This window comes from Heptranchias perlo, chromosome 11 (genome assembly GCF_035084215.1).
Source record: "Heptranchias perlo isolate sHepPer1 chromosome 11, sHepPer1.hap1, whole genome shotgun sequence".
Taxonomy (NCBI): domain Eukaryota; kingdom Metazoa; phylum Chordata; class Chondrichthyes; order Hexanchiformes; family Hexanchidae; genus Heptranchias; species Heptranchias perlo.
The window spans coordinates 14,839,343-14,854,213 of record NC_090335.1 but is presented as its reverse complement, the minus strand read 5'-3'; the positions used below and the strand labels follow the sequence as shown (position 1 = coordinate 14,854,213).

The 14,871-nt window shown below is 69.3% G+C and overlaps 1 protein-coding gene across 1 annotated transcript in view; it reads right to left on the bottom strand.

The window, feature by feature from the left end:
- fndc3a (fibronectin type III domain containing 3A) overlaps nt 1–13,563 on the bottom strand; it is a 228,175-nt gene extending 214,612 nt beyond the window's left edge. Inside the window, exon 1 of the mRNA XM_067992587.1 lies at nt 13,390–13,563. Coding sequence (XP_067848688.1) covers nt 13,390–13,558 — 169 coding nt within the window. The 5' untranslated portion in view covers nt 13,559–13,563. The remainder of the gene's footprint in view (nt 1–13,389) is intronic.
- Between the last annotated feature and the right edge of the window lie 1,308 nt (nt 13,564–14,871).

Genomic DNA, 14,871 nt, shown 5'->3' with positions numbered 1-14,871 from the left:
GCTCACACTTCCCCCCCCCCGCCCCCTCACTTCCTTCCCCCTCCTGTGTTCCCCCTCCCCCGCGTCTTCCCTCGCTATTCCCCCCCCTCCACCGCGTCTCCCCCCGCTCTTCCCCCTCCTCCCCCCCTCCCCACGCCTCCCCCCTCCTCCCCCCCTCCCCACGCCTCCCCCCACCCTTCCCTTCTCCCCTGCGCTCTTCCCCTCCCTCTAACCCCCTAAGTGTTCCCCCCGCCCTCTAACCCCCTCCCCAGTGTTCCCTCGCCCTCTAACCCCCTCCCCAGTGTTCCCCCCGCCCTCTAACCCCCTCCCCAGTGTTCCCCCCGCCCTCTAACCCCCTCCCCAGTGTTTCCCCCGCCCTCTAACCCCCTCCCCAGTGTTCCCCCCCTCCCTCTAACCCTCTCCCCAGTGTTCCCCCTCCCTCTAACCCCCTCCCTCTAACCCCCTCCCTCTAACCCCCTCCCTCTAACCCCCTCCCCAGTGTTTCCCCCGCCCTCTAACCCCCTCCCCAGTGTTCCCCTCTCCCTCTAACCCCCTCCCCAGTGTTCCCCTCTCCCTCTAACCCCCTCCCCAGTGTTCCCCGCTCCCTCAAACCCCCTCCCCCGTGTTCTCCCCTCCCCCGTGTTCTCCCCTCCCCAGTGCTCCCCCCTCCCTCTAACCCCCTCCCCAGTGTTCCCCCTCTCTTTTCCCCCTCTCTCTTCCCCCTTGGGAGCTGCCTCTCAACCTCCACTGTCTCCCTCTCTTCTCCTCTCATTTCCCTCTCTCCCCCCACTTCCCCATGTCCCCCCCTCTCTCCACCCCCGTCCCCCTCTCTACCCGCATGTCTCCCTCTCTACTCCCCTCCCCAGTGTCCCCCTCTCTACCCTCTCTCCCCACCATGTCCCCCTGTCTACTCCCTCCTCCCCCCACCCCCTCCCACAGTGTCCCCTTCTCTCCTCCCCCTCTGTTCCCCCCCACTCCTCCCCCTCCCCCCTCGGGTACCCCCCTCACGTCACCCCGCCCTCCCGATGTCCCCCTCATCCCCTGCCTCCTTTCCCCCTCCTCCCCCGGGTGTCCCCCATTTTTCCCACTCGCCCCCCGGGGTGTTCCCATCTTGTCTCCCGGGTGACCACCCCCCCACTCCTCCCGGATGGACCCTGCCCCCCAATTCCTCCCGGGTGTCGTCCGTCCCCCTCCCCCCAACTCCTCCCGAGTGTCGTCCGTCCCCCGCCCTACAACGCCTCCCGGGTGTCGTCCGTCCCCCGCCCCCCAACTCCTCCCGGGTGTCGTCCGTCGCCCGCCTCCCAACTCCGCCCGGGTGTCGTCCGTCGCCCGCCTCCCCGCCTCCCGGGTGTCGCCCGCCTCCCAACTCCGCCCGGGTGTCGTCCGTCCCCCGCCGCCCGGGTGTCGTCCGTCCCCCGCCTCCCGGGTGTCGTCCGTCCCCCGCCTCCCGGGTGTCGTCCGTCCCCCGCCTCCCGGGTGTCGTCCGTCCCCCGCCTCCCGGGTGTCGTCCGTCCCCCGCCTCCCGGGTGTCGTCCGTCCCCCGCCTCCCGGGTGTCGTCCGTCCCCCGCCTCCCGGGTGTCGTCCGTCCCCCGCCTCCCGGGTGTCGTCCGTCCCCCGCCTCCCGGGTGTCGTCCGTCCCCCGCCTCCCGGGTGTCGTCCGTCCCCCGCCTCCCGGGTGTCGTCCGTCCCCCGCCTCCCGGGTGTCGTCCGTCCCCCGCCTCCCGGGTGTCGTCCGTCCCCCGCCTCCCGGGTGTCGTCCGTCCCCCGCCTCCCGGGTGTCGTCCGCCCGGTTGTAGTCCTTCCCCCGCCTCCCCTCCGCCCGGGTGGTCCGCCCCCTCTCCTCCGCCGGGGTGGTCCGCCCCCCTCTCCTCCCGGGTGTCCCCCTGTTTCTTTTCAACCCCAAGGTTGTTCCCCCCTCTCCTCCTGGGTGTCCCTTCCCCCCACCCACGCTTCATGGGTGTCCCTGCCCCCCTGCCCCCCTCCCCCTCCCCCTCCTCCTGGGTGCCCCATTATTTCTTCCCACCCCACACCGGGTTTCCCCCCACTCCTCCCAGGTGTCCCTCTCGATCTTACCTCTTCCCCCGGGTGTCTCCTCCCTCCCCCCACCCCCCATAACTGGTTGCCCCCCTACCTCTATCTCTGTCCTCCTCCCGCCCTGGGTGTCCCCCTCTCTCACTTCCCCCACGCACCCCCCCCCCTCTCTCTCTTTCCCATTCCCCGGGTTTCCCCCTCTCTTTCTTTCCCATTCCCCGGGTTTCCCCCTCTCTCTCTTTCCCATTCCCCGGGTTTCCCCCTCTCTCTCTTTCCCATTCCCCGGGTTTCCCCCTCTCTCTCTCTCCCATTCCCCGGGTTTCCCCCTCTCTCTCTTTCCCATTCCCCGGGTTTCCCCCTCTCTCTCTTTCCCATTCCCCGGGTTTCCCCCTCTCTCTCTTTCCCATTCCCCGGGTTTCCCCCTCTCTCTCTTTCCCATTCCCCGGGTTTCTCTCCCTCTCTCCCCCACCCCCCCTCCAACCCGGGTTTCTCCCTCTCTATCTCTCTCTCTCCCCCACCCTCCCGCCTACCCGGGTTTCTCCCTCTCTCCCTCTCCCACCCCCCTCCCCGGGTTTCTCCCTCTCCCACCCCCCTCCCCGGGTTTCTCCCTCTCCCACACCCCCTCACCCGGGTTTCCCCCCCCTCCCCCATCCCCCGGGCTCCCCCCCACTCCCCCATCCCCCGGGCACCCCCCCACTCCCCCATCCCCCGGGCTCAACCCCACTCCCCCATCCCCCGGGCTCCCCCCCTCTCCCGGGTTTCCCCCCTCTCTCCCATCCCCCGGGTTTCCCCCCTCTCTCCCATCCCCCGGGTTTCCCCCCTCTCTCCCATCCCCCGGGTTTCCCCCCTCTCTCCCATCCCCCGGGTTTCCCCCCTCTCTCCCATCCCCCGGGTTTCCCCCCTCTCTCCCATCCCCCGGGTTTCCCCCCTCTCTCCCATCGCCCGGGTTTCCCCCCTCTCTCCCATCCCCCGGGTTTCCCCCCTCTCTCCCATCCCCCGGGTTTCCCCCCTCTCTCCCATCCCCCGGGTTTCCCCCCTCTCTCCCATCCCCCGGGTTTCCCCCCTCTCTCCCATCCCCCGGGTTTCCCCCCTCTCTCCCATCCCCCGGGTTTCCCCCCTCTCTCCCATCCCCCGGGTTTCCCCCCTCTCTCCCATCCCCCGGGTTTCCCCCCTCTCTCCCATCCCCCGGGTTTCCCCCCTCTCTCCCATCCCCCGGGTTTCCCCCCTCTCTCCCATCCCCCGGGTTTCCCCCCTCTCTCCCATCCCCCGGGTTTCCCCCCTCTCTCCCATCCCCCGGGTTTCCCCCCTCTCTCCCATCCCCCGGGTTTCCCCCCTCTCTCCCATCCCCCGGGTTTCCCCCCTCTCTCCCATCCCCCGGGTTTCCCCCCTCTCTCCCATCCCCCGGGTTTCCCCCCTCTCTCCCATCCCCCGGGTTTCCCCCCTCTCTCCCATCCCCCGGGTTTCCCCCCTCTCTCCCATCCCCCGGGTTTCCCCCCTCTCTCCCATCCCCCGGGTTTCCCCCCTCTCTCCCATCCCCCGGGTGTCCCCCCTCTCTCCCATCCCCCGGGTGTCCCCCCTCTCTCCCATCCCCCGGGTGTGTCCCCTCTCCCATCCCCCGGGTGTCCCCTCTCCCATCCCCCGGGTGTCCCCTCTCCCATCCCCCGGGTGTCCCCTCTCCCATCCCCCGGGTGTCCCCTCTCCCATCCCCCGGGTGTCCCCTCTCCCATCCCCCGGGTGTCCCCTCTCCCATCCCCCGGGTGTCCCCTCTCCCATCCCCCGGGTGTCCCCTCTCCCATCCCCCGGGTGTCCCCTCTCCCATCCCCCGGGTTTCCCCTCTCCCTCTCTCCCATCCCCCGGGTTTCCCCTCTCCCTCTCTCCCATTCCCCGGGTTTCCCGTCACGCTCCCCCCGGGTTTCCCGCTCCCTCCCCCCCGGGTTTCTCTCTCCCTCTCTCCCTCCCCCCGGGTGTCCCCTCTCCCATCCCCCGGGTGTCCCCTCTCCCATCCCCCGGGTTTCCCCTCTCCCATCCCCCGGGTTTCCCCTCTCCCTCTCTCCCATCCCCCGGGTTTCCCCTCTCCCTCTCTCCCATCCCCCGGGTTTCCCCTCTCCCTCTCTCCCATCCCCCGGGTTTCCCGTCCCGCTCCCCCCGGGTTTCCCGCTCCCTCCCCCCGGGTTTCCCTCTCCCTCCCCCCGGGTTTCCCTCTCCCTCCCCCCGGGTTCCCCTCTCTCCCCCCCCCCCCCCCCACCGGGTTTCCCTCTCCCTCTCCCTCTCTCCCTCCCCCCCCCCCCCCCCGGGTTTCCCTCTCCCTCTCTCCCTCCCCCCCTCCCCCCCGGGTTTCCCTCTCCCTCTCTCCCTCCCCCCCTCCCCCCGTGTTTCCCTCTCCCTCTCTCCCTCCCCCCGTGTTTCCCTCTCCCTCCCCCCGGGTTTCCCTCTCCCTCTCTCCCATCCCCGGGTTTCCCCTCTCCCTCTCTCCCATCCCCCGGGTTTCCCCTCTCCCTCTCTCCCATCCCCCGGGTTTCCCCTCCCCCTCCCCCCGGGTTTCCCGCTCCCTCCCCCCCGGGTTTCCCTCTCCCTCTCTCCCTCCCCCCGGGTTTCCCTCTCCCTCTCCCTCCCCCCGGGTTTCCCTCTCCCTCCCCCTCCCCCCGGGTTTCCCTCTCTCTCCCCCCCCCCGGGTTTCCCTCTCCCTCTCTCCCTCCCCCCCCGGGTTTCCCTCTCCCTCTCTCCCTTTCCCCCTCCCCCCGGGTTTCCCTCTCCCTCTCTCCCTCCCCCCGGGTTTCCCTCTCCCTCTCTCCCTCCCCCCGGGTTTCCCTCTCCCTCTCTCCCTCCCCCCGGGTTGCCCCCCCCCCCCCCGCCGGGTTTCCCTCTCCCTCTCTCTCTCCCTCCCCCCCGTGGTTTCCCTCTCCCTCTCCCCCTCCCCCTCCCCCCGGGTTCCCCCCCCCCCGGGTTTCCCTCTCCCCCTCCCCCCGGTTTCCCTCTCCCTCTCCCCCCCCCCCCCCTCTCCCCCCCCCCCCTCTCCCTCTCTCCCCCCTCCCTCTCTCCCCCTCCCTCTCTCCCCCTCCCTCTCCCTCCCCCCCCCTCCCTCCCTCCCTCCCCCTCCCTCTCTCCCATCCCCTGGGTTTCCTCCCCCTCTCTCCCATCCCCCGGGTTTCCTCCCCCTCTCTCCCATCCCCCGGGTTTCCTCTCCCTCTCTCCCATCCCCCGAGTTTCCCCACTCCCTCTCTCCCATCCCCCGGGTTTCCCCTCTCCCTCTCTCCCATCCCCCGGGTTTCCCCTCCCCCTCCCCCCGGGTTTCCCCTCCCCCTCCCCCGGGTTTCCCGCTCCCTCCCCCCCGGGTTCCCCTCTCCCTCTCCCCCGGGTTCCCCTCTCCCTCTCCCTTTCTCCCTCTCCCCGGGTTTCCCTCTCCCTCCCCCGGGTTTCCCTCTCCCTCCCCGGGTTTCCCTCTCCCTCCCCCCCGTGGTTTCCCTCTCCCTCTCCCCCTCCCCCTCCCCCCGGGTTCCCCCCCCCCGGGTTCCCCTCCCCCGGGTTTCCCTCTCCCCCTCCCCTCCCTCTCCCTCTCCCCCCCCCCCCTCTCCCTCTCTCCCCCCTCCCTCTCTCCCTCCCTCCCCCTCCCTCCCTCCCTCCCTCCCCCTCCCTCCCTCCCCCTCCCTCCCTCTCTCCCATCCCCTGGGTTTCCTCCCCCTCTCTCCCATCCCCCGGGTTTCCTCCCCCTCTCTCCCATCCCCCGGGTTTCCTCTCCCTCTCTCCCATCCCCCGAGTTTCCCCTCTCCCTCTCTCCCATCCCCCGGGTTTCCCCTCTCCCTCTCTCCCATCCCCCGGGTTTCCCCTCCCCCTCCCCCCCGGGTTTCCCCTCCCCCTCCCCCCGGGTTTCCCGCTCCCTCCCCCCCGGGTTCCCCTCTCCCTCTCCCTCTCTCCCTCTCCCCGGGTTTCCCTCTCCCTCCCCCCGGGTTTCCCTCTCCCTCCCCCCGGGTTTCCCTCTCCCTCCCCCCGGGTTTCCCTCTCTTCCCCCCCCCCCCCCCCCGGGTTTCCCTCTCCCTCTCTCCCTCCCCCCCCCCCGGGTTTCCCTCTCCCTCTCCCCGGGTTTCCCTCTCCCTCTCTCCCTCCCCCCGGGTTTCCCTCCCCCTCTCCCCCTCCCCCCGGGTTCCCCCCCCCCCCGGGTTCCCCTCCCCCGGGTTTCCCTCTCCCCCTCCCCCTGGGTTTCCCTCTCCCCCTCCCCCCGGTTTCCCTCTCCCCCTCCCTCTCTCCCCCCTCCCTCTCTCCCCCCTCCCTCTCTCCCCCCTCCCTCTCTCCCCCCCTCTCCCTCTCTCCCCCCCTCTCCCTCTCCCCCCCTCTCCCTCTCTCCCCCCTCTCCCTCTCTCCCATCCCCCGGGTTTCCTCCCCCTCTCTCCCATCCCCCGGGTTTCCTCCCCCTCTCTCCCATCCCCCGGGTTTCCTCCCCCTCTCCCGCATCCCCCGGGTTTCCTCGTCCCCTCTCCCATCCCCCGGGTGTCCCCTCTCCCATCCCCCGGGTGTCCCCTCTCCCATCCCCCGGGTGTCCCCTCTCCCATCCCCCGGGTGTCCCCTCTCCCATCCCCCGGGTGTCCCCTCTCCCATCCCCCGGGTGTCCCCCTCTCCCATCCCCCGGGTGTCCCCTCTCCCATCCCCCGGGTGTCCCCTCTCCCATCCCCCGGGTGTCCCCTCTCCCATCCCCCGGGTGTCCCCTCTCCCATCCCCCGGGTGTCCCCTCTCCCATCCCCCGGGTGTCCCCTCTCCCATCCCCCGGGTGTCCCCTCTCCCATCCCCCGGGTGTCCCCTCTCCCATCCCCCGGGTGTCCCCTCTCCCATCCCCCGGGTGTCCCCTCTCCCATCCCCCGGGTGTCCCCTCTCCCATCCCCCGGGTGTCCCCTCTCCCATCCCCCGGGTGTCCCCTCTCCCATCCCCCGGGTGTCCCCTCTCCCATCCCCGGGTGTCCCCTCTCCCATCCCCCGGGTGTCCCCTCTCCCTCTCTCCCATCCCCCGGGTTTCCCCTCTCCCTCTCTCCCATCCCCCGGGTTTCCCCTCTCCCTCTCTCCCATCCCCCGGGTTTCCCCTCTCCCTCTCTCCCATCCCCCGGGTTTCCCCTCTCCCTCTCTCCCATTCCCCGGGTTTCCCCTCTCCCTCTGTCCCATCCCCCGGGTTTCCCCTCTCCCTCTCTCCCATCCCCCGGGTTTCCTCCCCCTCTCTCCCATCCCCCGGGTTTCCTCCCCCTCTCCCGCATCCCCCGGGTTTCCTCGTCCCCTCTCCCATCCCCCGGGTTTCCCGTCCCGCTCCCCCCGGGTTTCCCGCTCCCTCCCCCCCGGGTTTCTCTCTCCCTCTCTCCCTCCCCCCGGGTTTCCCTCTCCCTCCCCCCGGGTTTCCCTCTCCCTCTCCCTCCCCCCGGGTTTCCCTCTCTCCCCCCCCCCCCCCCCCGGGTTTCCCTCTCCCTCTCCCTCTCTCCCTCCCCCCCCCACCCGGGTTTCCCTCTCCCTCTCTCCCTCCCCCCCGGGTTTCCCTCTCCCTCTCTCCCTCCCCCCCTCCCCCCGGGTTTCCCTCTCCCTCTCTCCCTCCCCCCGGGTTTCCCTCTCCCTCTCTCCCATCCCCCGGGTTTCCCCTCTCCCTCTCTCCCATCCCCCGGGATTCCCCTCTCCCTCTCTCCCATCCCCCGGGTTTCCCCTCTCCCTCTCTCCCATCGCCCGGGTTTCCCCTCCCCCTCCCCCCGGGTTTCCCCTCCCCCTCCCCCCGGGTTTCCCGCTCCCTCCCCCCCGGGTTTCCCTCTCCCTCCCCCCCGGGTTTCCCTCTCCCTCTCTCCCTCCCCCCGGGTTTCCCTCTCCCTCTCCCTGGGTTTCCCTCTCCCTCTCCCTCCCCCCGGGTTTCCCTCTCTCCCCCCCCCCCGGGTTTCCCTCTGCCTCTCTCCCTCCCCCCCTCCCCCCGGGTTTCCCCCTCCCTCTCTCCCTCCCCCCGGGTTTCCCTCTCCCTCTCTCCCTCCCCCCGGGTTTCCCTCTCCCTCTCTCCCTCCCCCCGGGTTTCCCTCTCCCTCTCTCCCTCCCCCCGGGTTTCCCTCTCCCTCTCTCCCTCCCCCCGGGTTTCCCCCCCCCCCCCCGGGTTTCCCTCTCCCTCTCTCCCTCCCCCCCGTGGTTTCCCTCTCCCCCTCCCCCTGGGTTTCCCCCTCCCCCTCCCCTGGGTTTCCCCCTCCCCCTCCCCCTGGGTTTCCCCCTCCCCCTCCCCCCGGGTTTCTCCCTCTCCCCCCCCCCTCTCCCTCTCTCCCCTCTCTCCCCTCTCTCTCTCCCCTCTCTCCCCTCTCTCTCTCCCCTCTCTCCCCCCTCCCCTCTCTCCCCCCTCCCCTCTCTCCCCCCTCCCCTCTCTCCCCCCTCCCTCTCTCCCCCCTCCCTCTCTCCCCCCTCCCTCTCTCCCCCCTCCCTCTCTCCCCCCTCCCTCTCTCCCCCCTCCCTCTCTCCCTCTCTCCCATCCCCCGGGTTTCCTCCCCCTCTCCCTCATCCCCCGGGTTTCCTCCTCCTCCCCCTCTCCCTCTCCCTCTCTCCCATCCCCCGGGTTTCCCCTCCCCCTCCCCCCGGGTTTCCCCTCCCCCTCCCCCCGGGTTTCCCGCTCCCTCCCCCCCGGGTTTCCCTCTCCCTCCCCCCCGGGTTTCCCTCTCCCCCTCCCCCCCGGGTTTCCCTCTCCCCCTCCCCTCCCCTCTCCCCCCCCCCTCTCCCTCTCTCCCCCCTCCCTCTCTCCCCCCTCCCTCTCTCCCCCCTCTCTCCCCCCTCTCCCATCCCCGGGTTTCCTCCCCCTCTCCCTCATCCCCCGGGTTTCCTCCTCCTCCCCCTCTCCCTCTCTCCCATCCCCTGGGTTTCCTACCCCTCTCTCCCATCCCCCGGGTTTCCCCTCTCCCTCTCTCCCATCCCCCGGGTTTCCCCTCCCCCTCCCCCCGGGTTTCCCCTCCCCCTCCCCCCGGGTTTCCCCTCCCCCTCCCCCCGGGTTTCCCGCTCCCTCCCCCCGGGGTTTCCCTCTCCCTCCCCCCGGGTTTCCCGCTCCCTCCCCCCCGGGTTTCCCTCTCCCTCCCCCCCGGGTTTCCCTCTCCCTCCCCCCCGGGTTTCCCTCTCCCTCCCCCCGGGTTTCCCTCTCCCTCCCCGCGGGTTTCCCTCTCCCTCCCCCCGGGTTTCCCTCTCCCTCCCCCCGGGTTTCCCTCTCCCTCCCCCCGGGTTTCCCTCTCCCTCCCCCCGGGTTTCCCTCTCCCTCTCCCTCCCCCCGGGTTTCCCTCTCTCCCTCCCCCCTGCCCGGGTTTCCCTCTCCCTCTCTCCCTCCCCCCCTCCCCCCGGGTTTCCCTCTCCCTCTCTTCCTCCCCCGGGTTTCCCTCTCCCTCTCTCCCTCCCCCCGGGTTTCCCTCTCCCTCTCTCCCTCCCCCCGGGTTTCCCTCTCCCTCTCTCCCATCCCCCGGGTTTCCCCTCTCCCTCTCTCCCATCCCCCGGGTTTCCCTTCTCCCTCTCTCCCATCCCCCGGGTTTCCCCTCTCCCTCTCTCCCATCCCCCGGGTTTCCCCTCCCCCTCCCCCCGGGTTTCCCGCTCCCTCCCCCCCGGGTTTCCCTCTCCCTCCCCCCCGGGTTTCCCTCTCCCTCTCTCCCTCCCCCCGGGTTTCCCTCTCCCTCTCCCTCCCCCCGGGTTTCCCTCTCCCTCTCCCTCCCCCCGTGTTTCCCTCTCTCCCCCCCCCCCGGGTTTCCCTCTCCCTCTCTCCCTCCCCCCCTCCCCCCGGGTTTCCCCCTCCCTCTCTCCCTCCCCCCGGGTTTCCCTCTCCCTCTCTCCCTCCCCCCGGGTTTCCCTCTCCCTCTCTCCCTCCCCCCGGGTTTCCCCCCCCCCCGGGTTTCCCTCTCCCTCTCTCCCTCTCTCCCTCCCCCCCGTGGTTTCCCTCTCCCTCTCCCCCCAGGTTCCCCCCCTCCCCCGGGTTTCCCTCTCCCCCTCCCCCTGGGTTTCCCTCTCCCCCTCCCCCTGGGTTTCCCTCTCCCCCTCCCCCCGGTTTCCCTCTCCCCCTCCCCCCGGTTTCCCTCTCCCTCTCCCCTCTCCCTCTCTCCCATCCCCCGGGTTTCCTCCCCCTCTCTCCCATCCCCCGGGTTTCCTCCCCCTCCCCCTCTCCCATCCCCCGGGTTTCCTCCCCCTCTCTCCCATCCCCCGGGTTTCCTCCCCCTCTCTCCCATCCCCCGGGTTTCCTCCCCCTCTCTCCCATCCCCCGGGTTTCCTCCCCCTCTCTCCCATCCCCCGGGTTTCCCTCTCTCTCCCCCCCCCCCCGGGTTTCCCTCTCCCTCTCTCCCTCCCCCCCGTGGTTTCCCTCTCCCTCTCCCCCTCCCCCTCCCCCGGGTTCCCCTCCCCCGGGTTTCCCTCTCCTGGGTTTCCCCCTCCCCCTCCCCCTGGGTTTCCCCCTCCCCCTCCCCCTGGGTTTCCCCCTCCCCCTCCCCCTGGGTTTCCCTCTCCCCCTCCCCCCGGGTTTCTCCCTCTCTCCCTCTCTCCCCCCTCCCTCTCTCCCCCCTCCCTCTCTCCCCCCTCCCTCTCTCCCCCCTCCCTCCCCCCTCTCCCTCTCTCCCATCCCCCGGGTTTCCTCCCCCTCTCCCTCATCCCCCGGGTTTCCTCCTCCTCCCCCTCTCCCCCTCTCCCATCCCCTGGGTTTCCTACCCCTCTCTCCCATCCCCCGGGTTTCCTCCCCCTCTCTCCCATCCCCCGGGTTTCCTCTCCCTCTCTCCCATCCCCCGAGTTTCCCCTCTCCCTCTCTCCCATCCCCCGGGTTTCCCCTCCCCCTCCCCCCGGGTTTCCCCTCCCCCTCCCCCCGGGTTTCCCCTCCCCCTCCCCCCGGGTTTCCCCTCCCCCTCCCCCGGGTTTCCCCTCCCCCTCCCCCCGGGTTTCCCGCTCCCTCCCCCCCGGGTTTCCCGCTCCCTCCCCCCGGGTTTCCCGCTCCCTCCCCCCGGGTTTCCCTCTCCCTCCCCCCCGGGTTTCCCTCTCCCTCCCCCCGGGTTTCCCTCTCCCTCCCCCCCGGGTTTCCCTCTCCCTCCCCGCGGGTTTCCCTCTCCCTCCCCGCGGGTTTCCCTCTCCCCCTCCCCCCGGTTTCCCCTCTCCCCCTCCCCCCTCTCCCTCTCTCCCCTCTCCCTCTCTCCCCCCTCCCTCTCTCCCCCCTCCCTCTCTCCCCCCTCCCTCTCTCCCCCCTCCCTCTCTCCCCCCTCCCTCTCTCCCCCCTCCCTCTCTCCCCCCTCCCTCTCTCCCCCCTCCCTCTCTCCCCCTCCCTCTCTCCCATCCCCCGGGTTTCCTCCCCCTCTCCCTCATCCCCCGCGTTTCCTCCTCCTCCCCCTCCCCCTCTCTCCCATCCCCCGGGTTTCCTCCCCCTCTCTCCCATCCCCCGAGTTTCCCCTCTCCCTCTCTCCCATCCCCCGGGTTTCCCCTCCCCCTCCCCCCGGGTTTCCCCTCCCCCTCCCCCCGGGTTTCCCGCTCCCTCCCCCCCGGGTTTCCCTCTCCCTCCCCCCCGGGTTTCCCTCTCCCTCTCCCCCCCGGGTTTCCCTCTCCCCCTCTCCCCTCTCCCCCTCTCCCCCCTCCCTCTCTCCCCCCTCCCTCTCTCCCCCCTCCCTCTCTCCCCCCTCCCTCTCTCCCCCCTCCCTCTCTCCCCCCTCTCCCTCTCTCCCATCCCCCGGGTTTCCTCCCCCTCTCCCTCATCCCCCGGGTTTCCTCCTCCTCCCCCTCTCCCCCTCCCCCTCTCCCCCTCCCCCTCTCCCATCCCCTGGGTTTCCTACCCCTCTCTCCCATCCCCCGGGTTTCCTCTCCCTCTCTCCCATCCCCCGAGTTTCCCCTCTCCCTCTCTCCCATCCCCCGAGTTTCCCCTCTCCCTCTCTCCCATCCCCCGGGTTTCCCCTCCCCCTCCCCCCGGGTTTCCCCTCCCCCTCCCCCCGGGTTTCCCCTCCCCCTCCCCCCGGGTTTCCCGCTCCCTCCCCCCCGGGTTTCCCGCTCCCTCCCCCCGGGTTTCCCTCTCCCTCTCCCCCCCGGGTTTCCCTCTCCCCCTCCCCCCCGGGTTTCCCTCTCCCCCTCCCCCCCGGGTTTCCCTCTCCCCCTCTCCCCCCTCCCTCTCTCCCCCCTCCCTCTCTCCCCCCTCCCTCTCTCCCCCCTCCCTCTCTCCCCCCTCCCTCTCTCCCCCCTCCCTCTCTCCCCCCTCTCCCTCTCTCCCATCCCCCGGGTTTCCTCCCCCTCTCCCTCATCCCCCGGGTTTCCTCCTCCTCCCCCTCTCCCCCTCTCCCATCCCCTGGGTTTCCTACCCCTCTCTCCCATCCCCCGGGTTTCCTCCCCCTCTCTCCCATCCCCCGGGTTTGCCCCCCCCTCTCCCATCCCCCGGGTTTGCCCCCCCCTCTCCCATCCCCCGGGTTTGCCCCCCCCTCTCCCATCCCCCGGGTTTGCCCCCCTCTCTCCCATCCCCCGGGTTTGCCCCCCTCTCTCCCATCCCCCGGGTTTCCCCCCCTCTCTCCCACCCCCGGGTTTCCCCCCCTCTCTCCCACCCCCCGGGTTTCCCCCCCTCTCTCCCACCCCCCGGGTTTCCCCCCCTCTCTCCCACCCCCCGGGTTTCCCCCCCTCTCTCCCACCCCCCGGGTTTCCCCCCCTCTCTCCCACCCCCCGGGTTTCCCCCCCTCTCTCCCACCCCCCGGGTTTCCCCCCCTCTCTCCCACCCCCCGGGTTTCCCCCCCTCTCTCCCACCCCCCGGGTTTCCCCCCCTCTCTCCCACCCCCGTCTCTCCCCCGGTTCCCCCCTCTCTCCCACCCCCCGGGTTTCCCCCCCTCTCTCCCACCCCCCGGGTTTCCCCCCCTCTCTCCCACCCCCCGGGTTTCCCCCCCTCTCTCCCACCCCCCGGGTTTCCCCCCTCTCTCCCACCCCCGGGTTTCCCCCCCTCTCTCCCATCCCCCGGGTTTCCCCCCCTCTCTCCCATCCCCCGGGTTTCCCCCCCTCTCTCCCATCCCCCGGGTTTCCCCCCCTCTCTCCCATCCCCCGGGTTTCCCCCCCTCTCTCCCATCCCCCGGGTTTCCCCCCCTCTCTCCCATCCCCCGGGTTTCCCCCCCTCTCTCCCATCCCCCGGGTTTCCCCCCCTCTCTCCCATCCCCCGGGTTTCCCCCCCTCTCTCCCATCCCCCGGGTTTGCCCCCCTCTCTCCCATCCCCCGGGTTTGCCCCCCTCTCTCCCATCCCCCGGGTTTGCCCCCCTCTCTCCCATCCCCCGGGTTTGCCCCCCTCTCTCCCATCCCCCGGGTTTGCCCCCCTCTCTCCCATCCCCCGGGTTTGCCCCCCTCTCTCCCATCCCCCGGGTTATCCCCCCCTCTCTCCTGCCGGTGTGATCCCGGACTAAACGCACTCTCCCAGTCAACTCTATCTTCACTTACCCCCAAAAGCACGGACGGGCCGAGTTGTGCTCTGACGCCGCACTAACTGACACTCGGAGACTGGAGCAGGCTTCCCCCTCGGTCTCGCTGCCTCATCTCCTCGGCGGTGAGTCCGCCGCTGGCAGCGCTCGCGATCCCCGGCCGGCCCAACCGTCAACACAACCGCCATCTTCAGCCGCCACAGTACGCATGCGCGCACACCAGCCGCCGGGATTGTCAATAAAACCTGGATCTGCGATCGGGAGATGCTGGTAGGAGTAGTCAATGTTCTTGAAGAAAGATTTGCGCCTTTCCTGACCTCAGGACCTCCCAAAGAGCTTTACAGACAAGAAAGTAGACACTGTTGTAATGTTGGGAAAAGCTGCAGCCAATTTGGGCACAGCAGGATCTCACAAACAGCAATGTGATGATGACCAGATAATCTGTTTTAGTGATGTTGGTTGAGGGATAAATATTGGCCGGGACACTAGGAGAACTCCCCTGCTCTTCTACAAATAATCATAGAAAGAATCATGGAAAGTTAGGGCACGGAAGGAGGCCATTCGGCCCATCATGTCCATGTCAGCTGAAAAGAGCTGTCCAGCTTAATCCCACTTTCCAGCACTTGGTCCGTTGCCCTGTAGGTTACGGCACTTCAAGTGCTCATCCAAGTACTTTTTAAATGAGTTGAGGGTTTCTGCCTCTACCACCCTTTCAGGCAGCGAGTTCCAGACCCCCACCACCCTCTGGGTGAAAACATTTCACCTCAGCTCCTGTCTGATCCTTCTACAAATTTCTTAAAACCTATGCCTCCTGGTCACTGAACCCTCTGCTAAGGGAAATAGGTCCTTCCTCCCTATCCACTCTATCTAGTCCCATCATAATTTTATATACCTCAATTAAATAAAATCCAGGAGACTAAGAGACATCCCCCAATACTCACCTACTTTCTGTCGGCAGTGATGTCAGGCACTCTCGCCAACTCCCTTTTGAATGTTTGTAGCAAATGAAGGTCTATTCTGTGATCACATCCAGATCTTGTGGTCATCTATTTTTCTCATCTAAAGCCCCAACACCTGCATAAATCATTGTGTCATCCATGAACTTGTGGATAGTACCCCTGACATCTTCATAGAATGATACAGAACAGGAGGAGGCCATTTGGCCTGTGTTGGTGCCGTGGAATCTTTTACGGCCACCCGAGAGAGCAGACAGGGAGGACCTTACTCTAACATCTCATCTGAAAGACGGCACCTCCGACAGTGCAGCACCCTCTTAGTACTACACTGAAGTATCAGCTTGGAATATTTGCTCAAGTCTCTGGAGTAGGACTTGAACCCATGACCTTCTGACTCAGATGCAAGAGTGCTACTGCTGAGCCAAGGCTGACTGCCTTAGCACCAAGCACTGTCTTTTATCTATAACAGGCTTAGCCTATGTCTACTTCTTATCATTTATCATTGCAGAAAAATGTCTAACTATAGAACAACAGAAATATTGTAG